This window comes from Carettochelys insculpta, chromosome 4 (assembly GCF_033958435.1).
Source record: "Carettochelys insculpta isolate YL-2023 chromosome 4, ASM3395843v1, whole genome shotgun sequence".
NCBI lineage: Eukaryota > Metazoa > Chordata > Testudines > Carettochelyidae > Carettochelys > Carettochelys insculpta.
The window spans coordinates 19,020,080-19,043,959 of NC_134140.1; the positions used below are offsets into that span (position 1 = coordinate 19,020,080).

The window sequence follows — 23,880 nt, forward strand, 5'->3', positions numbered from 1 at the left end:
TCACATTCTCAATTGTGGCACTATAGAAAACTTAAATTGACTAATTGTTCACTTTATCTACCCCAACATCACTGTTCCCTATCACAGGCTTAATTATTTCTATACTGTACTTGGTTAGAGGGATTAGTATTGCTGTTAAAATAAGATTACATTTGAAAGCCTTTAGCCTGCAGTTTGAAATGACAGAATAGCAGCAATGCATAGGGTGTATATAAGCATGAAAGTATGGTTTACAGATATATAGTGGGAGTCTAACTTCTGTTATTCTTTCAATGCTTTTCTTCAGGCTTTTTCACAGGAATGTATATTGTCTGCCTGGCTCTTCCCTGCACACACGCTGAAATCTAAATTGCCTGACTATCTGATCTCAGCTTTCCCAGATGCAAAAAACTTTGAACAGAACAGCAATAATATGCACAGCATATACACAGGTAACTACTGAGCATTTCAATACACAGCTAACCAACCATGCATTAGAGACCTGTCCTGGAGCAGAGAAGTCTGAAGTTGGGGACTCTGTAAAACTAGCCAAGTAGCTTCAAGGAAAGCTAGAGAGATGATGATTGAAGTTCGCCTTTTTATTTTAGGGTCTTCTAGGGCAACACTCTCAGTGATATTGGAAGGCTTATATATGCCTTAGCCCTTACTGTGCTGTATATGGTTCTGCATGTTCAAATGCGTGATTTACAAACCTAACTAATTAATCCTCACAATGCCTCCATGAAGCAGGATGTAAGCATTAGTACAGGCTGAACCTCTCTTGTCTGGCAACACTGATGATCCAACACTGATGATCCAACATCCAACTGATGATCCAACATGAGCTGGCCACACTCATGATAAGTGGCTAAGTTCCAGTGATCATCAAGTTAAATTTCCTGCAGTCCTACACAATTCATTTACAACCACCAGTCCTGGCTATGAGCATTTTTTCTGTTATTTAGCTTTAATTTACCAAATGTCTTCTAGGGGCCCACTCAGCAGGGGAAGTGTTGGTAATCCTGCTAGACAATATTGACCTCCCGTGGCTCAGTGAATTCTCTGGTTCAGGTCAGGCCCCAAGGGTGCCAGACTAGAGAGGTTTAACCTGTAACCTCTTTCAACAGATGCTGAAAAGGCAACAGAAAAGTTACCTGATTTGCACATGCTCACATACCAAATCACTAAAGGTCTCAAAAATTCCATTCCTATTCTCTAATCACTAAATCATGATGCTTCTCAGTATTTTTTGTAGATGATTAATCTACTACAGGAGTGAGAAGACTTTTTATGTTGGGCACCACTTTTTGTCCCTGGACCACAAGAATGGGTGCAGGGAATTGCTCGGGAATGGGGTTCTGGGCAGTTTTAGTGGGCACCTCGAAGGAGGAGGGGTGCTCAAGGAAAGGACCCAGGAAGGTATGCAGGGGACTCAAGGGATGAACCCAAGTGGAAGGGGCACATGGGGGATAAATGCTTGGGGGAGGGTGGAACAGGTAGGGGAACTCTGGGAACTTACCTGCACCACCACCTCCACCTTGTAGGTGTTGCCCTTGCTGCTCTACTGGCAGCAGAACTTGGTGCCGTTGTAGAGCAGGAAGTGGCGACCCTGAGCTGTGCAGTGTTTATACGGGGGTTGTAGTAACTCACTCAGCACCGGCATCTTGGAGAGGGGGCAGGTGTCAGGCTGTGGGGACCAGACTGGCCACCTTACCGAGGCAGGAACTTGCCTGGCTCAGGGCCTCTTGGCAATGCCTCCACAGGTTCTGATTGGTCGAGTGGATGCTGTGTGGTGTGGGGCACCATTCCCATTGGTCACTGCACTCCCTCTGCAACAGCAACAGTGGAGGCCATGAGGGAGGCAGGGGAGGCAATGGAGCCAGGGGAGGCACAGGTGGTAGAGCCAGGGTAGGCCATAGGGGAGGCAGCAGAAGCCACAGGGGGGTGGAGAGGCAGATCAAGCTGCACCCACTTTGCACATGCCTGCTCTACTATATAGAGAGTTTGTCTGTTTGATTAAGAACTCCTCCTAAACAATAAGAGCTAGGACCACCAAATTTGGTATACAACTTCTTCTTATCATAACTTAAAACTACAAAAGATTTTGGTTGGGTCAGGAAAATGGGATGTGCCCGGGATGGGATTGCTTCTCATAAAGCCAAACAGAAAAGAGAATCACTAAATCAAGTACAGTCCTCAAAATTGCCATAAGTGGGTGAATGTTGAAAGAGACTCAGACAAGATGACAGAAAAATAGGATGAATCTGGGACAGGGTTGCTCCTCAATAAACCTTACAGAAAAAAGATAAAATGGAGAAATTTGGAGTACAGCTTTATTTTGGCATAGCTACATCAATGCTTAAGCTTTGCAAACTAGAAGACAATTTATTGGAAATCAGATTGACAGTAGCCCTTTTTCTCTTAAAACAAAGCAAATGATAAGAGATCATGGAGGTGAAGAAAAAAAACACACTTGATGGAATTTCCATTTAAAATTTACTAAAAAAGTTCAACAGACAACTTTTAACAATCCCCTTTTATAAGAAAGCTGAAATAAAAATTAACTTCATAAACATAACACTGTATTTTTTAAATGCAATCATTTAAATAAATTGTACATTTTCCTCTTATTTTCCAACCCTCTACCCCCAAACCAAAAAATTTCACTGAGTTAAGGATCTGAACAATGCTGGGTAAACCTGCATGGATGGATTACATTCAAAATGTGTTCTTCTATTTGTAGTATTCTGTGTACAGCTAAGCATGGAGGTGGGGGGCAATGGAAACAATTGCCTCAGCCACCACCGCTGTTACTGCAGCAATGCTGGTGCCCAGAGCCCTGAGCCCTTTAATTTGCTACATTAGTGCTCTGTGTAGCTCTTAGGGCTGCCTGGAGAGGTGGGGGCATGGCACAGCATGCTCCAGAAGATGATGGGGTGGGGGGAAAACCACAGTCTGGCAGTTGCAGAGGGCTAACAGCCTTTGGACTCACCCCTTCTGCACTCCACCCTGATCCTTCAGGGAGCACGGAGCTGGCCCTGCCACCTTGCCCAGGGGCCTGGCATGGTTCTCAGCTCCCCAGCATATACATCTGTGGACTGATCAAATTCAGATTAAGCCACCACTGAACTTTAAGGAGGTTCAGATACAGACTCAAATTATGTTTTGGTTCTACACTTGTTTCTGTGTACCTAAACCAAACTTGGAGATAGGAACTTATTGGATATTTGCATCCTGATCTGAATTTTGTGACTTCATCCCATTTTTCACAGTACAGAGTTAGCAACTTTTAGACCTTAGTTAGTATTGTTGGGATACTATTAAAAGCAATTAAATATCAAGACTCTAAATTTGATACAGTTCTCAAAATGCATTCATAGAAAAATATGAACAAAGTAGATTTTCAATTATGATTCAAAGGCAAAAATGGACTTTGAGTGAAAAAAGGCCTTTGAAAACCCACATTTTAAGAAGGTAAGAAATACTGACAGAAAAGGAGAGCTGCGTTTCCCATAACTCTCCTTGAATAGTTTAAGGGGTACATAAAACCTATGCACAGCTGTACTGGGTGAGACCATAGGTCCATCCAACAAACCTAGTCACCTAAAACCCAAACGATTGATGTGGTTGGTGTGATAGTGACTAAGAAGTCGACTGGAGAAAAGTTAAATAACTGTACCGTGGTATTACATAAAAGATCCAAGTCAACAAGACCCAAATCAGAGAAATACTGAACCAGAACCGAAGGAACAGACTGTAGTACAAGACCAAGAGATGAAAGGAGATGACAACCCTCATGGAATGTGTACGACTTTCCTGGTGCTCCAATAAAGGACAATAATTCTGTCTGAAACTGCATAAACAAAAGTGAAAATTGACAAAGCCAAAATTGTTTGAACATGTGATACAATTTCCCACTTCACTCTTAACAATATACTATTCTTTAATTCTCAGAAATATTAAAATACCTTCAAAGTCTCCATCTCTGGCCTTTGCTGCAAGTTCTGAAGAAGAGATGGTTTCCTGGCATAAAGCGCAATCTTCCAGTGCCGCATTTCTTAAACCCTGATTAACTGGGAAACAGGAAATAAAATAAGCTAAATGTCATATATGGCCATTTGTATTTAAAAAAGTGTCAGGTTAAGATTTCACTACTAAACTGTAACAGGGTGTCTTTTTACAGTCTTCCACTCACAATGCCACAAAGATTTTGGAGGTCCTATCCACACGTAGGGTACATTGCAGCATGGTGTGTGATTTATAGCTCATGTACACCTATCCATGCTATTTTCTAAGTATAGAAGGGAGGATGACACGGTGCAGGCTTCAACACCAGCTGCACAAGGAAGTGTGTATGCAGGAGTGGTCAAATGGACTTCTACAACCTATGCTGAAGCCTGCAGCTCTCAGCCTCACTGCTACTTTTAGTGAGCTATCTAGAGAGTACAGCTAGCATGAGAATGTTTGCAGGAGCTACCATCCACCCCATAGGTGCAATACTGACATTCTCTACCTGATTTATAATGTTATCTGGGGGAGTATTGATCCCAAACAAAATCAGTCTGGTCTTGTTAAGCTACATTTATCAGAAATACCTCTGATTCATGATGTGTGTGGGTTTAGAGGTAAACTCCTTAGTAAGAAGTCCTTAAAAATAAAGAGAAAGGAAAAATGGAGAGTTTCTGGATTATGACTGAGAAATCAAAAAGAAAAACCCAGGGGCTCTGGGTTTCAGAGATTCTGTAGGTCTAGTTAGCAATGTGTAATGAGGGACTTCTTTAACCATTCAATATCTTGTTGGGACAACTTGGTTATTTTAAAAAGAGAATAAAGATTTTCTCAATTTCAACATTATTCCAGAAAAGCCACGCATTTAGCAGACCACTGTCATTTCCAAGATAAGAAGGAGTCAAAGTAGTTATTGAGACATGCCTGATAACATCTGACTCCCTTGGTGGCTCCTGCTCCAATTCTAGCCACTTTCGTTTGCTTAATTCAATAGCATTTGATTATTTGGTGTTTTCCCACTTTTTAGATATATTTGGCATTCCTGGATTTATATGCCATTTTTACAAGTGGAGCCAGAATTCTTTTTTACACATTGTTTAATCATTTGACAGCTTGTCATTTTTCCACATAATCACCTTACTTTAAGTTAAAATATCTGCACTGCTTTGGCAGCCCCTCTGACTAGAAGATGTATATTATACATACGACTTAGAGAAACAAAATATTATAAAAACACAATGAGCAAGCCCTGTACATATCTTAGTACAACCAAACACAAAAGAAACACTATTCCTCTCCTCATGTCAGTGAGCAAATGGGTAGAAGCATCCTGGAGACAGGCCCATCAACAGGGGTGGGGCAAACAGGGAAAATTGCTCTGGATTCCTTTGAAGTGCCAGCAGCTCTGCTTTGCCATTCCACACTGTATGTGTAGGTGGATCGGCACCACTGACTGCTGCGCCCCTTCCACCCTTCACCCCATTCCTTCCAAGGCACTTTTTAACTTAAAAAGTAAGGTGATTATGTGGAAAAATGACAGGCTGTTAAATGATTAAACAATGTATAAAAAAGAATTCTGGCTCCACTTGTAAAAATGGCAATTAATTCCGGAATGCCAAATATATCTAAGAAGTGAGAAAACAGGGTCCTTCCAAATTGCTGTCGGCCCCACTGCATGGAGACTGTGTTTCAATGATTGCTACAAGATACATTTACATATATGCACATTTTCTGCTGACTACGTCTTATTTACATACTGTTTTCATGATCTCATTTTATGAAGGGTTAAATGACTGTATAATAGGTCTATAAAAGAGCTGAGGACTATTTTACAAGAATAAAAAACAGATGTCCTGCCACATATTTTAAACACCTCTGCCAAACTGTAAAGTGCAATACAGAAAATGTGCTTTATTATATTCACCTTTCTTTTGCTTGTCCTTGTCCTCTGTTTCAGGTTTGGTTGCCATAACTTCAAATAAGGTTTTTAAGATGCTTCGCAAATCACTGGCATAGTTTGTCTGCAGCTGGTCAGCCACACCTAACAGGTGGTACAAATAGGTAGAGCCATTATTATTTGAATACCACTAAAAATAATTCCCTAAATATGAATAATGCTATTATTACTGATTTTGTGTATAAAAAGAATAGTTCATGTTGGTAATCAAATTAAGAGCATAGCTGAACAATTTCTTTTTTAAAAAAAAAAGATTCAACTACAATGATACTCAAGACTTTTTGGCCGTATAGAAATTGCAGGCTGATATGCAATTATCATAAGTATGTTTTAGTCTTAATATCTTTCTGAGACTCTTTAAATATGAATTATATTGTTCCAGAGTTAGAAAAAGTTATGATAAGTTACAAGATACAATACCAAGAGTAGTAGCCAAGGATATCTATCAATCAGTTACCCCTTTCAAAGGCCCACCCCCCCATTGGGTCTTGGGACAGTACTGGGAAGAGGAAACTGTCTGAGGATGAAGCACCTGTATAACCAAACTCTTCCTTAACTGCAGTTTTCAGAACTCCTGCAACACCAGTCCTGCAAAGTTGCTCTGTACAGGCAGAAACTGGCCACTGCTAGAGCAGTTTGCAGGGTAAGGCCCTAAATTACAATCCTGCAGTCCTATTTTCAGGCACAACTTAACGTCATAACACAGAAGCAGAAAGATGAATAAAATTCACATGTGTAACAAACAAAGAGATTTCATACCTGAGATGCAGACAAAGAGTCGATGAATAAGGTCATTGCTGCCATGAAATCGGGATCTGATCTTTTCTCTGGTAGCAATTTTAGCTGCCTGCAAGGCAAGCTGTATTTCCTCCTGATCAATATCATCAGATGAACAAGAGCTGGTCATGAAACTGCTGGAGGGGACAGAAGGTAAAGAAGAAAGTTACCTTAAATCATCACTTTGTCTTTCAGAGAACTATTAGCTTCCTAAAGGATTTCTAGCTCACGCAATGCTCCTACCACAAAACAGAACCAATAGGTGCAAATTCTGGTTACCCATTCTGGACCAAGCCTACTTAGTTGCCAGGAGGGCTGATTTTCATCCTATGGTATATTTATGAAAGAACATGTAAATCAGAAAGCCATTTGCCAGTAATTCACTGGATTCTCATTTGTTACTGTAAAGTGGCAGTAACCAATCTATATTTCAGTTTTCTTTCCATAATAAGCCAGTTCTGGGTAGCATCCTCCCTCCCCTCTAAAATCCACACAAGAATACTGGCACCAAAATGGAATATGTAAATTTGAGACCAAATTAGACTATTTCTATCAATTTTCAAGCTATTTGGAAGAGACGTTTCCTGATTTATGCACACCTAAAACAGAGTTAGTCACCAGAATCCAAAAATCATTGTACACTTTATTGCCACTGTTGGTGGGGGGGACGACAATCAATCAATCATAATTACTTTAGTAAAGGTCTAGCACGTAGGACCTAGATTAGCCCATTACAATCTAATTTCAGAAGTTACTGAAATGTTAAATTGTTATCTCAGAATGGCTCATCAGCTCCACTGAGCTTGTAACAGGCCACCAAAAGACCACAGAAGCCTTAAGCCTTCATTCTTTAAAAAGGTTAGTCCTTAATATCTTCTTTTTACAGAGACAGAGCTCAAAATATAAACCAATCCTTACAAAGGGAGGAAAGATTATACAGAATTATGATAGACAGCTCTAAACTATATATAATTATTTATGGGCAAATGAAGTATGTAGCTCTCAGAATAGCTTGGGCCATTATTTGAAGAGTGAACTTTCCAGAATGATACATAATACAGTAAACTCTTTGGCTATGTCTACACTACAAAAATAACTTCTACACACACCCTACTTCAAAGTTAAACTTCGAAGTAGGCACTATTCCATTCCTGGCAATGGACTAAGGACTTCAAAGTAAGGGAAAATGCATGTAGACTCTCTGCAGGCTACTTCAAAGCAGTGCCTAACTTCAAAGTTAACTTCGAAGTTAGTTCCTAGTGTAGATGTACCCTTTCATACCCAGCGTTCTATTATCCTGAACTCTCAAATAGCCAGCATTTTAACCATAAGTAAATTTTAGTTATGTTTTCCGTAAGTACAGCCCAGTGAGAGTGAATACAAATAAATACAGTAAATGCAATATAGGTTTACATTGTACAATACTACTGTTGTGCATAAATAAAGTGCTCTGCATACATTTTTGTTTCTTTCTTAATTTCTAATCTTTTCTTTAGTGTTATGCATTGCTAGGTATACCTCTCTGTTATCTAGAATACGTGAATGTCTGGCAACCTCCCGGACCCAGGGCTGCTGGATATGAAAGAGTTTACTGTGTTAACAATCATTTCTGCGTGAGAATGGCACAGTTAGTCTTTATCTTGATGATCAAGCCATATTTATGCATCAGGGGCCTAAATATAAAGATTGAGGCAAATAAAATAATCTATTGAAATAAAGGACTGACCAGTTATATTTATCTTGAAACAATTTATTTTAATAATGCAACAAGAGAATGGAATATAGAGATGCTTTGAAAATCAAAGATATAATAGGGAAAAAATGATCAACTGGCTATTAGAGATATAACCTTTCTTACAGAAATGGTACTACACAGTAGTAGCTATGTCAAAACAGATATCCTAAACCTAAAATTCCACACCACAGACAAGCAGCTTCGGACTGAATAAGGATCTTAACTGGTTAACGCACTGTGAAGGAGCAATGAAGGGTCCTGTGGCACCTTATAGACTAACAGAAAAGTTCTGAGCATGAGCTTTCGTGAGCACAGATCTGATGAAGTGAGTCTGTGCTCACGAAAGCTCATGCTCAAAACTTTTCTGTTAGTCTATAAGGTGCCACAGGACCCTTTGTTGCTGTTACAGATCCAGACTAACACGCTACCCCTCCGATACTTGACACTGTGAAGGAGATATTCACATTTCCACAACATGCTGTGAATGAGACACACTCATGCTGAATTGATTAGACTCATTAACACTAGGCCTACAATTGACAAGCACTTCTTTTTTGTTCTTATACATACCCTGCCTCTGTGATGTTCACTCCAACTCATCTGATGAAATGGGTTTTACCCACAAAAGTTTATGCCCCAATAAATCTGCTAGTCTCTGAGGTGCAGAGAAGGCATTTTTTAAAAAAAATTATATCAGACTGGCTTTGATATGGGATGGCTCAGTGCAGGTACTTGTAAGAACAAGCTGTTATTTGCACTGATAGTAAATAAATACGATATTGTGAAGTGATTAGAAAGGTATCTCCTCATGTATTCAGTCTCAGTGGAGGGGAAACCTAGTTCCTCTGTTAATATTTTCAAAACAAAATAATAAATATATTTAGAAAACCAGAAAGGACAAGGAGCTGTTCTTGGTATACATGTTATCACACAAACCCTGAATCTATTTTGATTCAAAAACCTAGAACAATATAAAATTCACAAGGCACTCACAAAACAGATTGCAAGCTGGTTAACTGTTGGGTCTCCAAAAGGAATGGTAAATGGAAAAATCACTGAGGGAGTGCTTTTCCATTAAGCGAAGTCCTACAGAAATTAGTTCTTGGCCCTATGCTATTTAACATTTTATCAGTGACCTGGAAGAAAACAAAATCATCAATGACAAAGTTTGCAGATGATATAAAAATTGGGGGATTGGTAATGAAGAGCACAAATCACTGACACAGAATGACCTGGATTGCTTGATAAGCTTGGTGCAAGCAAACAGTATGTATTTTAACATAACATACATATTATATATAACATAGATATCGATATCTATCTATCTCTAGGAACAAATAATATAGGCCACATTTACAGGATGGGGTAGTCTAGCCTGAGAAGCAATAACTTTGAGAAGGATGTGAGGATCATGGCTGATAACCAGCTAAACATGAGGTCTCAGTATAACACTACACTTCAGCAGAGAGTCACATAAACTTTACATTTATATTACACAAGAGCAAGTAATTTTCTTAAAATGAGATTAAGAGTAGCAGTTGATTATTCATAGCAGGAGGCAGTACATATCCCATAATGTACAATTTAATAACTTCCATAGTTCTGAAAAGTAAAAAAGTTCCCCCTGATGGTCTGGTTTCAGGCAACGTCTTTAATTATGACTCTACATTTCATGGAAAGATTTCAACATGTTGTCAGTGTTAGTTTAATAAATCTAAACCAAATGGGCTTCAATTCCAGTAAGACGTTAAATTAATATGGGTAAGGCCTTCGAGGCCTCACAGCAACAATACAAATATAATCCAGAAAAATATTATATAGAATCCAAGGATAATTCTGGGGGACATGGATCAGTGTTCACGTCTCACTCTCTGTTAGTACCCAACCTGGGATAGGGAAACTAATGATCAAACCTGCAGACCAAAGTTAGTTACATGTCACCTAAGGCATACCATGCATTTTCTAACAGCAAGTGATTATTCTTACATATGAATAATCTGAGATTACTTGTCATCTGGACTCTTCTATTCATTGCTCTGGGGACCCCTATCAAGCTGTGTGAGTATAGGTCCTAAGGAGCAATGCTTGACATTTCACAACAAAATCTGCAATGTGAACATTTCCACCATTTGTTGTAAATTCAAAATTAGTTTATCTTTCAAAGATTTGCTCCCAAAAGGGTACTCTTTTGAGGTGAGTTTACCTTATTTTGAAGCAGATTTTTGTATCACTCCAAAACCATGATCAAAAGTGCTTATGTAATTTAGGAATACAAGTCCCACCTAAATTGATGCAGATACTTTCTGGAAATCCCACCCACTGTCTTTTTATCTAAGATCTCTTTTATAACTTATCATCCACCCTTACTCTGGCTTATTTATTTATACCTGGCCCTGCAGATTTCCAAGACCAGCATCTGATGAAGTGAGTCTGTGCTCACAAAAGCTCATGCTCAAAACTTTTCTGTTAATCTATAAGGTGCCACAGGACCCTTCATTGCTATTACACAAAGGCTGCGTCTACACGTGCACGCTACTTCGAAGTAGCGGCAGTAACTTCGAAATAGCGCCCGTCACGTCTACACGTGTTGGGCGCTATTTCGAAGTTGAAATCGACGTTAGGCGGCGAGACGTCGAAGTCGCTAACCCCATGAGGGGATGGGAATAGCGCCCTACTTCGACGTTCAACATCGAAGTAGGGACGTGTAGACGATCCGCGTCCCGCAACATCGAAATAGCGGGGTCCTCCATGGCGGCCATCAGCTGGGGGGTTGAGAGATACTCTCTCTCCAGCCCTTGCGGGGCTCTGTGGTCACCGTGGGCAGCAGCCCTTAGCCCAGGGCTTCTGGCTGCTGCTGCTGCAGCTGGGGGTCCGTGCTGCATATACAGGGTCTGCAACTAGTTGTTGGCTCTGTGTATCTTGCACTGTTTAATGAAAGTGTGTCTGGGAGGGGCCCTTTAAGGGAGCGACTTGCTGTTGAGTCCGCCCCGTGACCCTGTCTGCAGCTGTGCCTGGCTCCCTTATTTCGATGTGTGCTACTTTGCCGTGTAGACGTTCCCTCGCTGTGCCTATTTCGATGTTGGGCTGAGCAACGTCGAAGTTGAACATCGACGTTGCCAGCCCTGGAGGACGTGTAGACGTTATTCATCGAAATAGCCTATTTCGATGTCGCAACATCGAAATAAGCTATTTCGAAGTTGGGTGCACGTGTAGACGTAGCCAAAGTGACAGTTAAAAGGAGTGGAAATGAGATAAGGCATACTGCAGAAAAAATTGAAAAAGTTTTCCATAATTACATATATCTTCACCTTCAAGGAATAATATTAACATTGTTGTACATCATGCTAGAAATTGGTAAATTATACCAGTCAGTAGTTCCGTTCTGATCTATATTCAACAAAAAAGACTACGGGTCAGATTTTCAGCTGATGTAAATCAGTGCAGTGCCTTTGGCTTTATGCTAATTTTCCTTCGCAGAGGCTCTGGCCCTGTGTTACCAGTTTAAAGTCCCAGGTTTAAAAACTGAAATATCAGAAAATTCACTATTTAAGGTTGTATATATTTGGCTCCCTCATGCATATGCATTATGACACAGTCCTTAATTACACACCTACATACCATTTCTCAAACTATACATTATATCATGTAATCTTTTCTCCTACCTTACAGATCTAAACTTGCCTCTTGTAATAGTTTTCTCTTTATACCTGAATTCTTTGTCAGAAAGGTCCATTATATTTTTGACTTTTAATAGGATGATCAAAAGCGCCTATGTAATTTAGGAGTATGAGTCCCAATGAAATTCATGCAGATACTTTCTGGAAATCCCACCCACTGTCTTTTATAATGTATTATTCACTTATAATATTCATATAGCATTAGCATCCAAAGGCCACAACCAGTCAGTGCACTGCTGTGCAAGGCATTATACAAATATTAAATGACAGTCCCAGATCTATAGAAAGACTACGGGTCAAAAAATAACTCTAAAAAATTACAAGATATCAGTGTTGGTTTCTACTGGAGTTTTATTAAGTCAATCAAGACTTGCAGGGCACTATAATATTTTGTTCATTTTTTCTGAAATTTAGATGAAAACATGAAACAACTGGCAAAATAAGGACACAAGGTATTCAGAAAAAAATAGCTAGGAGTGTAAAACCTGAGCCATCAATTTATTTTCAAAGAGCTTTCTGTTTCCACTATAAAAACACTATTTTCCAACCATTTCTCACTTAAATATGCACTCAGGGCTCTCAGAAATACACAGTCCCTTTGGAAAAGGATGCTGCAGAACAGAATAACTGAACTGCAAAAAACCAGTCCTTCACTGGAAAAATTTAAAAATAAAAGGTATGAAAAGCATCTTTGTTGGGGAGGCAGTGGTGCAAGAGGAATCTATTTCTTACCAGTAATGGGGCAGGGGAAGTGGGGAGAAGCTGGCAGTAGTTCACCGGGAGTAGGTGGCCTCCATATGTGACCCTCCACAAAACTCCTCCCTGCCTCACTCCCCAGCTCTCTTCTCCCTGTCCCTCACATAGCTCACCCCTATACCTGGAAGGGTGGGGGGTTCTGTCCTATGCTCCCTGTGCCAGAAACTTTGGAACAACAGGGGCAAAAGGAGCAGAACATTCCAAGCCTTTCATAGTGCTCCATATGCCTGGGGTCTACACATCAGTCCTGCTTGAGGCCAGGGCTAGGGGTGGCACAGCTGTGCTGGAGAAGTTGTCAGTATGGGACCACTCAGTGCCCCCACATTCTGCCTCTTTCCTCACTACAGTTACTGGGGAAGCTCCGAGGTTCAAGCCTCTCCGAGGAACCATAGCAGAGAAAGGAGGAGAACAACAACAGCTCCTCCAGTCTGGCTGTACCGTCCCCAGCTCTGTCCTCCAGTGGGGATACTGTACAGATGGAGGAAACTGTGTTTGGAAGGGCTAGGGCCAGTAATTACACCAGTCCTTCTGGTAGATCGTACCAGCTACAAATACCTTGCTGGTATGCTGTATTGCACTATGCCATCTGACTTGCATTGCTGGTGGGGGGTGGAGGGGGATAGGAGATAGTGTATAATGCTGTGTTGAGATGACTAGCGAACAAGGCTGTTGGGGATGTGCACGTATAGGTTTTGATTCTGAACGCTGTGACAAAGTCCCTTGTCAACTCCGGTGGGTCCCTGCGATTCCTGGCGGTTTTCTCTGTTGTGCCTCAGAGACTCACGGAGACCCCTGATCTGCCCAGGCCTTTCCAGAGGCAGGAGTCTCCGCCTAGCGAGCCAACCTCATCATAGGCAAGTCCCAGCTGGGGCAGATAAAGCCAGTCCCCTTGCAGGCCCATGCCTCTTCTAGTGAAGTAACCCTCCGGGGAAGGGTGGGGGGAGTCCAGACCCACCTTCTATCCTGGAGTCCAGCCCAGGGTCCCTACAAGGTCAAGAGGCTGCTGGCAGGGCCTTCACCCCTGCCCCAATGTGGCAACCTAATCCTGGGCTACTTCACCCACCACTTCCCTGTGGTACGTTCTTGATCTTGCTCCTTGGTGCACCTTCCAAAACCTTCCCTCCACAACCAGCTGGGGGAACCTTTTATAGGGAGTGCAGGGCCTCAGCTGTCCAATGACTGCTCATTAGACTCAGCTGTGGCTAATGAGGCTCCCAGTTGTCTGCCTTAATTGGAAAACAGGAAAGAATTCCCCCCACCAACCAGTACACCCACCTTCTTGCAGAATTCTGTACCCTCCAGGTAGCAGTCTGTCACATATCTTCCTCCCTGCTCAACACCAGGGGGTTGGGCAATTTAGGACGTCATACAGTGCATCCTAGAAAGTCCATCCGCATTCCCGTTCAGTTTACCTGCCCTGTGCTGCACCTTTAATTGAAAGGGCTGTAAGGATATGAACCACTGGGTCACCCTGGCATTCTTCTCTTTGTTCTGTTGCATCCACTGCAGCGGAGAGTAGTCTGTAACTAAGACAAACTGACACCCAAGTAGCTAGTATTGTAAGGCCTTCATAGCCCACTTGACCGCAAGGCACTCTCTTTTGACCACTGTATATTTTCTCTCCCTGGGGAGCAATTTCCTACTAAGATATAGGATTGGGTGTTCCTCTCCTTCAGATATTTGGGACAGGACCGATCCTAAGCCCACGTCTGATGCATCTGTTTGTAAGATGAACTCCTGAGTGAAGTCAGGGGCTATCAGCACTGGGTTGCTACAGAGGGCAGTTCTTAGATCTTCAAATGCAGTCTCAGCTGCTTCAGACAATTTTACTGGATCAGGGCCTCGAGCTTTTACCAAGTCTGTTGGGGGCTGGCTTGCGTTGCAAAGTGGGGAATGAATGGTCGGTAATACCCCACTACCCCCAGGAAAGCCTGAACCTGCTTTTTCCATTTAGGCCGAGGCCACTGCTGTATGGCCTCTAGTTTATTTAACTGGGGCTTTACTACCCCTTCCCTACCACACACCTCAGGTACTTGGCCTTGGCGAACCCCACAGCACATTTGGCTGGATTTGTCATGAGGCCAGCTCGCCAAAATGTGTCTAGGATGGCTTCTACCCTTTCCAGGTGAGACTCCCAGTCTGGGGTGTGTATAACTACATCATCTAGGTAGGCAGCTGCATATCTGGTGTGGGGCCACAACAGTTTGTCCATTAGGCGCTGGAAGGTGGCTGGTGCCCTGTGGAGACCGAAAGGGAGAACCGTGTATTGGAATAACCCCTCAGGGGTAGCAAATGCTGTCTTTTCCTTGGCGTCTTCAGCCAGTGGGATCTGCCAGTAGCCTTTGGTTAGATCCAATGTGGTCAGGTACTGACCCTTGCCGAGGCAGTCGACCAACTCATCAATACGCGGTATAGGGTAAGCGTCGAATTGTGAGATTTCATTCAGCCGCCAAAAGTCATTACAGAAGCGTGTAGTGCCATCTGGTTTCAGTACTAATACTATGGAACTGGACCACTCACTGTGAGATTCTTCAATTATACACATTTTCAGCATCTTGTGTACCTCCGCCTTGATTTCTTCCCTTTCGGCTGCTGGGACCCAGTAAGGTCTCATCGTCACATGGGCCCCAAGATTTGTAATTATATGATGTACAGCTTCCAATGTTCAACCAGGTTTCTCGGAGAACACATCCTGGTTCCGGGCGATCATGTCTAGGGCTTCCCTTCTCTGGGTTGGCGTTAATTCAGGACCTATTTTCACCGGTACTGCAAGTTCATCCAGAGGGTGGTTCCCTTCCTCTCTTCGGGCCACCAGACAGGTTTCTCCCTCTTGCCAGGGCTTCAAGAGGTTAATGCGATAGACCTGTTCTAACTTTCGCTGCCCCAGTTGGCGTATTTTATAGTTTACTTCTCCGACTGACTCAACAACCTCATAAGGTCCCTGCCACTGGGCCAGCAGCTTACTTTCAGCAGTGGGGACCAACACCATAACCCGGTCTCCGGGCTGAAATCATCGAACCCTGGCCTGGTGGTTGTAACAGGTCTTTTAGGCATCCTGAGCCTCTTTCAGGTGGCTCCTCACTATCGGATTAACCTGAGCTATGCGGTCCTTCATCTGCATCACATAGTCCACTATGTTCTTTCCCCTGCTTGGCTCTTCCACCCAGCTTTCCTTTGCAATATCTAATATGCCTCGGGGGTGGCGTCCATACAGCAACTCAAAGGGGGAGAAGCCAGTGGACGATTGGGGTACTTCCTGGACAGTAAACATGAGGTAGGGCAATAACATGTCCCAGTCTTTCCCATCTTTACTCACCACCTTCCTAATCATTGCCTTGAGCGTGTGATTAAATCTTTTTACTAAGCCATCGGTCTGAGAATGATAAACTGATGTCCTCAAGGTCTGTACATGGAGCAGGTCACAAAGGTCCTTCATTAGTTGAGACATGAACGGGGTGCCCTGATCTGTTAAAATTTCCTTCAGGATACCGACCCGAGTGAATATTTCCACTAGCGCTTTGGCAATGGTCTTGGAGGCAGTGTTTCGGAGAGGCACGGCTTCAGGGTATCTTGTCGCATAGTCTAGGATTACAAGTATATGCTGGTGCCCTCGGGTAGTCTTCTCCAGCGGACCCACTAGGTCTATCGCAATTCATTCAAATGGGACCTCAATAATGGTCAGAGGCACTAGGGGGGCCCTCAGATGGGGCTGAGGGCCATGGAGCTGGCACTCCGGGCAGGAGACACAGTACCTGCGCACATCCTCATGTATTCCTGGCCAGTAAAATTGGCATAGAATCCGAGCCTGCGTCTTTTCCACCCCCAGGTGTGCCCCAAAGAGGTGGCTGTGGGCTAAGGTCATGATGGCCCGCTGATGTTTTCGGGGTACCAGGAGCTGGTGTACCTCTTGTCCTTGGTCCTGTGTGACACGGTACACCAGGTCCCTTTTTATGATAAAGTAGGGGCTAGGGCCACATGCCTTACCTTCTATGGGTACCCCATCAATCTCCACCACCTCCCTTCTGATATTGGTGTATCGGGGGTCCTCTGCCTGATCACACCCAAATGTCGCTCTCTCTGGGCCCACCAGATTCTGCCCTGGGGTGGCCTCTCCCAACTCTGGCATTGCACCTGTTGGGCTGGGATCAGTGCTGGTCTCTGCCTCCCCCACAGCCTCTGCCTCTCCTTCCATTGGCCCTTTAGGGTTTTCTCCACCCTGCCTGTCTTCACTTTCTTCTTGTGCATCCTGGGGGTGCTGGTTTGCGCAGGCGAGCCTTTGAGCCTGCATCAGAATACATGTGCCTATTTCCTTAGCCTCCCTCCTCTGCCACTTTGACTTCTGGCCCCTCCTTGGGCTGGAACATAATTCTTGGTCCAGTTCGGGATACACTGGGGTATGTAGCCCTTCATCTTCTACTTCCCTGTGACTGGGGAGCTCCCCGATCCCTGCTCTTCAAGGGGTAGCAGGCCACTAAACCCTGGGAAGTCCCTTCCTAACAATACTGGGTAGGGTAGGTGTGGGCCCACCCCAGCTTGCACCTGAGTGCTGGACCCCTGGACATGTATCTTCACCCTTGCAGTGGGGTAAAAGTTTACCGTCCCATAGCCGCAAATTACTCCCATGCGTTTTCCGGGCAATAGCTGCTCGGGCCTGACTAGATTCCGTGAAATTAGGGTGACAGCACTCTGTGAATCTACTAGTGCAGAGGTCTCCTTTCCCTCTACTCGTACAGGGCGGGTATACTTGTGGGGGGGCACCTGCCACTCCCACTAAATCAAGCAGGGCACATGGGTCTGACCAGTCCCCGAGGTTGCATTGCATTGGTTCCTCTTGGTTGGGGCACTGGGCGGCTATGTGCCCCAGCTCCCCACACCCATAGCATCTGTACATTCGCCCAGAACCCCAGGGAAAATGGGACTTAGCGTTAGGGTCAGGCGGCCGCGGCTCCTTTCCTACTGCCTCTGATCTCTGCAGCCCTCTAGCCCCCTCCTTTTCTTCTCCAGGACCCACTGGGTTCTGGGGTCCAGGACCTGGTAACGCTCAAGCTGGTGGCCTTCCTTTAGGGGTAGGCCTGGTGTCCGGGCAAGTGCGAGCCAGCCACTTCGCTGCAAGCCAGCGCTCCCCACCAGAGCAACTACATCATATGTAGTGGGGTCCTGTTGGCCCACCCACTCCTGGAGGACCGGGGATAACTTCCTCATGAACTGGTCTATCACAAGGATCTCCAACATGTCCTCAGTGGTATGGGCCTCAGGGCGCAGCCATTTCCGGGCAACGTGGACCAGTTTGAACACCTGAGCCCTTGGTGGCTTCCCCTCATGATACTCCCAGGCATGGTACTTCTGAGCCCTGGCTGCTGTAGTCACCCCTAGACAGGCCAAAATCTCTTCCTTGAGCCTAGGATAGGTATTGGCATGTTCTGCAAGCAAGTCATAATAGGCCCTCTGGGCATCCCCGCAAAGAAAAGGAGCCAGGATACTGGCCCATTGCTCCTGTGGCCAGGCTTCTCGCTGTGCTGTTCTCTCAAACACGAAGAGGTAGGCCTCTACGTCATCTCCGGGTGCCATCTTGGGGAGATTACTATATCAAAAACTGCACTAAATTTTTAATTAAAAAAAGAAGCCATCTCTCCATTTTTCAAGCAGTTCTAAGAGTGTGAAGAACTCCTCTTTTTAAAAAACATAATTAGTAATTTTACCTGATGTCTTCCCATTGCCAAAAACTCTGCCAAGGTTGCAATTATTGCAGCGATTTAGTTAAGTATGTGTACTCTCAAAATCCCCAAACAGCATACTACTTTTTTTTTAAAAAAAACAGCAATTTGCACTATAAAAAAACATTTTCTTGACTCTAGTAACTTATGTACTATTAATAGCACAGGAAACGCCAAGTGGCACTCAAACATTTTTATATGTTAAAAGTGGTAAGTAAGGTTGATTTCACTGCCAGAAGCTTAGACTGGATCACTCAATAATTACCCTGTACTTCTCATTCCCTCTGAAGCATCTGGTGCTGTCCACCACTGGATGGGAGGATATGAAGCTAAATGGATCAGCAGTGCTATTCTTATGTTCTAAATTGCTAAATTATTAAAGGGTGAACTGAAAATCAAAGGTAAGGTCCTCCTGACTTAAAAAAAATACTGACGACTAAGAACTAAAATTTGAAATTAAAAAAAAAAAAAAGATTTCTAAGTGGCAGCTCTGAGCAGCACCTTCCTTCCCCATCATGGCTTGGTGCTCCCAGCTGCTTTCTTTAACCCATGGTCAGAGGCAGCTGAGCTCTGCCCTGCTTCCCCTACCACCTCGCTGGACACACCCACAGCAACCTCCTCAAGTTTTCCCAGACAGCAAACAGATGCAGAGTGGTGGGAGAAAAGCCTCTCCAGGGAGTGCTGGTCTGCCTGCCATTCCCCCAGGCTGGGGAATGGGGTGGCAGCAGCAAGCACCCCCACATACACATTGCCCAGACCCCATCCCCAGCCTGCTCTGGTACCCTCCCACCCACATCCCCACCCTCAATGTGTTTGATTCCCTTCCTCCCACCCAGATCCCCTAACCCCAGCCCACTCCTGCACCCTCCCTCCCACTTAGACCCCCACATCCCCAGCCTGCTCTGGAACCTCCCCTCTAGTCAGACTCCAAACCCCTACCTCCAGCCCACTCCTGCAGCACTTTTTCTCACCCAGACACCTAACACCCACCACTTGTTTGGTCCTGCACCTTTCCTTTCACTCAGGCACCACACCTGTTCCCTGGCACACCCCTCCTGTGGTCTGACCCCTCAACCCACCATTTTTAGTTCTACCCAGGACCCTAAAAGAGTTCATCTGACCTGGGGGAAGCCTTGAACCTTAGTCCCCCCATCCCTACCCCCATGGTCCTTGAGTGCAAGGGAAATGAGGCATCTCAGGCAGGGGTCACATTCAATGAGAGTGGGGTTTTTTTGTTTGGTTGTTTTTGGTTCTCCATCCCGATCTTACCCAATAAATTGAAGTTATACCAAGAGCTGAGAAAGGAAGGGAATTCTGAAGACAAAATTTAATTTTAAAAGCTACTGATTTGCAAAGTTGAATATGGAAAATATGCATAAAATACAAACACCACATACATTTATTAGAGTTAAGCACTATACGTAACATTTTTAAACAATATCGAAAGTGCTTTGATATTTATAAATTTAGAAAAAAAAGGAGTTGAAAGGAAAAGAAAGTAAAAGGAAACAAATTATTTCATTGACTCTTTGGATTTGTATACATAGCAGACCAAATTCTGTTTTCTATCTACTGATGTAAATCCAGGTAACTCCACAGAAATCAAAGGTGTTGTTCCATACTTACAATGATGTGACAAAGATCAAATATTTGCCTTATGCTGGGAAACTGCATGATACACAGATCCTTCTGAGACCTCACTTATTGATAGAACTGTTTATTGAATTTGACTGTTTCAATTTTTGGGTACTGAAATATCTAGAAAATGCTGAACACCAAACCACCTGCAAATTGGGACCCGTTAGTGAGTGTAAGTGAGCCATTCATAAGTAGAAGGATGTAACACTTAGGCTACGTCTACACTAGGACACTACATCGAAGTAGCCTATTTTGAAGTAAGAACATTGAAATAGGCTACTTCGATGATTATCGTCTACACGTCCTCCAGGGCTGGCAACGTTGACGCTCAACATCAAAGTCGCGTCGGGGAACATCGAAAAGAGCCGCCCCGGAAGGAAACACGGAGCGTCCACACACACAAGCCCCCTCTTTCGAAATAAGGGGCCAGGAAAGCCAGCGGACCGGGTCACAAAGCACACTAGCCCTTCCCGGGCAGCTGCAACCTGCTCCCTTAAAGGGCCCCTCCCAGACACACTCGGCCTGCACCACACGAGGAGCCCTGTGTTGGTGATTCAAACCTCGCAGACCTCGAGCCCACAGACATGGACGTCCAGCAGCAGCTGGAAGCCCTACAAGCTGCCTCCCGCGGAACAGGCGCCCTTCTAGATGCTGCCTGGGCTGCCGACCAGCAGCTTCTGGAACGGGAGCCCTCCCCAGGAGCACCAGGAGACGCCCTCGACCATCGGGCCCTTCCCCCCCGGCTGCCGGGTGCCCCGCCGACTCTGGAGCTACCCGTCCAGCACCGAGTGGTGGGAGCACCTGGTTATGGGGGAATGGAATGATGACCAGTGGCTCACCCCCGCACTCAGGCACCACGACACCCGGATGTGGCGCGCCCTCACCGTCGAAAAGAGGGTCGCAATAGCTGTCTGGAAGCTGGCCACTCCAGACAGCTACCGCTCCGTGGGACAGCAGTTTGGAATGGGAAAGGCCACAGTCAGGGCTGTCCTCATGGAGGTAAGGAGGCCTGGGGTTGAACCCCCTGGGGAGGGGGGCCTGGGTGAGGGGGGTCACACTCTGCAAACCCTCACAGGCACCCATGTTCCCTCCCCACAGGTGGTACGTTCACTCAATGCCCTGCTGCTGAAGAGAGTCGTCTGAGTTGGGGACCTGGACGTGGCCGTCAAGGGATTCGCCGCCATGGGATTCCCCAACTGCTTTGGAGCCCTTGATGAGACCCACATCCCCATCCGCGCCCCAGACCACAGTGGTGGCCACTACATCAACAGGAAGGGCCATCACTCTGTGGTCCTGCAGGCCATGGTTGACAGCCGTGGCCACTTCCAAGACATCTATGTGGGCTGGCCCAGCTCTACCCACGACGCCCGCGTTTTCCAGAATTTGGGACTATGCTGCTGACTAGAGGCGGAGACCTACATCCCCCAGAGGGAGATTCCTCTGGGGGATACCACCACCGTACCCCTCTGCCTTGTGGGGGATGCGGCATACCCCCTCCAGCCCTGGCTTACGCAGCCCTATACAGGCCACCTCACTGATAGCCAGGAGTGCTACAATGCCTGACTCAACCATGACTGACAAGTGGTCGAGCGAGCCTTCAGGTGCCTGAAAGGCCACTGGCGTTGCCTCCTAGCATGCCTAGACCTGGGCCTCCCAAACATCCCCCAGGTTGTGGGGGCCTGCTACACACTCCACAACCTGGTGGAAAGCAAGGGGGAGGCCTTTGTGCAGGGCTGGGTACAGGAGGCCGCAAAAGCCTAACCCCAACCAGCTGCCGCCCCGAGCTGCCAGGCCCACCAAGATGGGGTCCGGGTCCGGGAGGCCCTAAGGGAGTACTTTGACCAGGGGGCTCAGTGAGCAACCCCCCGGACATCTCTGCACCCAGCCACAGCACCCACACCCCACCCTCACCAAAAGCACATGGGGGACAGGTTTTTGGAAAAATAAAACTATCATTATTTACAGGAACCAAAATGTCACCTCTTTTCAGCATATAATATTAGCAAATAAAACAGATTCAATGAAAATAATAACTATATACAAGTGGGGACACCTCTAATAAACTATGTACAGAGGGGTCAACTATAAATAACTATATACAGGGTGTGGACAACTATGTATGGGGGGTGACATGGGCAGGCCACACATTGGCCCATCATTCTAGGGCAGGGGTGGAAGGGCGCAAGCCCCACTGCATTCAGCTGGCTGGTCCCCCTCTCAGCCGGGGTCCCCGGCGAGGCCGGCTGGGGATCGGGAGGATGGGGAGGTATGGCTGAGACAGGTCCTTAGCCGGAGCTGGTGGGTGGGGCAGCAGGTGGGGCAGCAGGCGGGACAGCACAGAGGACATCGGGGGGGGGGCAGATGGGCTACCAGCTCCTCAAAGGTGTTGGCCACCCATTTGAAGGTGCCCATAAACTCCCGCCAGGCCTCCTGGTGCCAGGTGACCTCCCGCTCCTCAAATTGGAGCCTCCATTCCATGATGTCCACCTGGTGCCGGAGGGCCGCAGCCACCTCAGGGTCATATGTGTTGCGGCGGTGGCCCCAGTGGGGATGGGCCCATCCCAGGGCAAGTGGTGACCCTGGGCGTTGGTGTTCCAGTGGTCTCGGAGGGCTGTCTGGGACCATGGATGGCTGCAGAATAGGGGGAAAGGGAGGCCGTGAGTACCCAGCCTTAACCAGTGGCCCATCCCCCATCCCCACAAGGGCCTGTGTCCCCCCACCATCCATCCCCCATTGGTGCGTGCAGCGATCCTGTGGGTGGCCCCTTCCAGTGGTCCACACCTCTCCCCTCCCACCATGGGTGGGGCATGGCACTGTCCACGGGTGGAGGTGCTGCTGGGCACTGGTCGCTGTGGCACTGTCCCTGTGCCATGGTGTGCCCGGGCCATGGCAGGCTGGGGTGTTGTGGGGATGTGTGGGGCCCCCAATCAAGTGGTGCCCCCACCCCATCCTCAGGAGGTCTGTGCCTTCGGGGGTACGTACCTGACGGTGCATTGCGAGGATCAGGAGATGCCCATCTAGCGGACACCCGGTTGGAGCTGCGGGACGGGATGTCCAGCACAAGCTCCCCCTCCTCGCTGGACCACTGGGTGGCTGGGATGGAGGGTCCCGGCTCTAGCCCTGGGGGGGCAGGGCTGGCCTCCGGACCTGACCCTGGCTCCAAGGCCAGCTGGGGCTCGTCGGCTGTGGTGTCAAGGGTGGGAGGAGGTGCCCCGGGGGCCCAGGATAGCTCTGAGCTCCCGGTAATAGGGACAAGAGCTGGGGGCAGCCCCTGACCGGCTGGCCAAGTCCCAGCCTGGGCGTAACCCTGCCGCAACTCCTTGACCTTACTCCTGACATGGTGAGGAGTGCGGGCAGGGTGACCCCGGGCAGCCAGGCCCCCAGCCGGCTGGGCGAATGCCTCCGCATTCCACTGCTTGCTCCCCATGATGTACAGCACCTCCTCCTCACCCCAGAGCCCCCAGCAGGTCATGGAGCTCAGGGTCAGTCCAGGAGGGGCCCTGCTTCCTACACCGCCGGCTGGATGCCTGGGACCCCTGGGATGGCCCAGAGGGTGAGCTCTGGGGGTGCTCGGGAGGCTGGCTGGCTGCCATGGTGTCCCTCTGGGCTTTGCAGGGACACCTCGTGGCACGGCTGCTG

General features: G+C 46.3%; 1 protein-coding gene across 10 annotated transcripts in view; it reads right to left on the reverse strand.

Moving 5' to 3' along the window:
* ZFYVE28 (zinc finger FYVE-type containing 28) overlaps positions 1-23,880 on the reverse strand; it is a 312,576-nt gene that overhangs the window by 15,693 nt on the left and 273,003 nt on the right. For 8 of the 10 annotated variants that reach the window (XM_074992354.1, XM_074992348.1, XM_074992357.1 and 5 more), the window contains 3 exons: positions 6,704-6,858; positions 5,912-6,028; positions 3,948-4,052 (listed from right to left, as the gene is read on the reverse strand). In XM_074992354.1, the coding sequence (XP_074848455.1) occupies positions 3,948-4,052; positions 5,912-6,028; positions 6,704-6,858 (377 nt within the window). Of the gene's footprint in view, positions 1-2,320; positions 3,833-3,947; positions 4,053-5,911; positions 6,029-6,703; positions 6,859-23,880 lie in introns of those variants that run through there. The other 2 variants (XM_074992353.1, XM_074992350.1) reach the window with 2 other exon arrangements.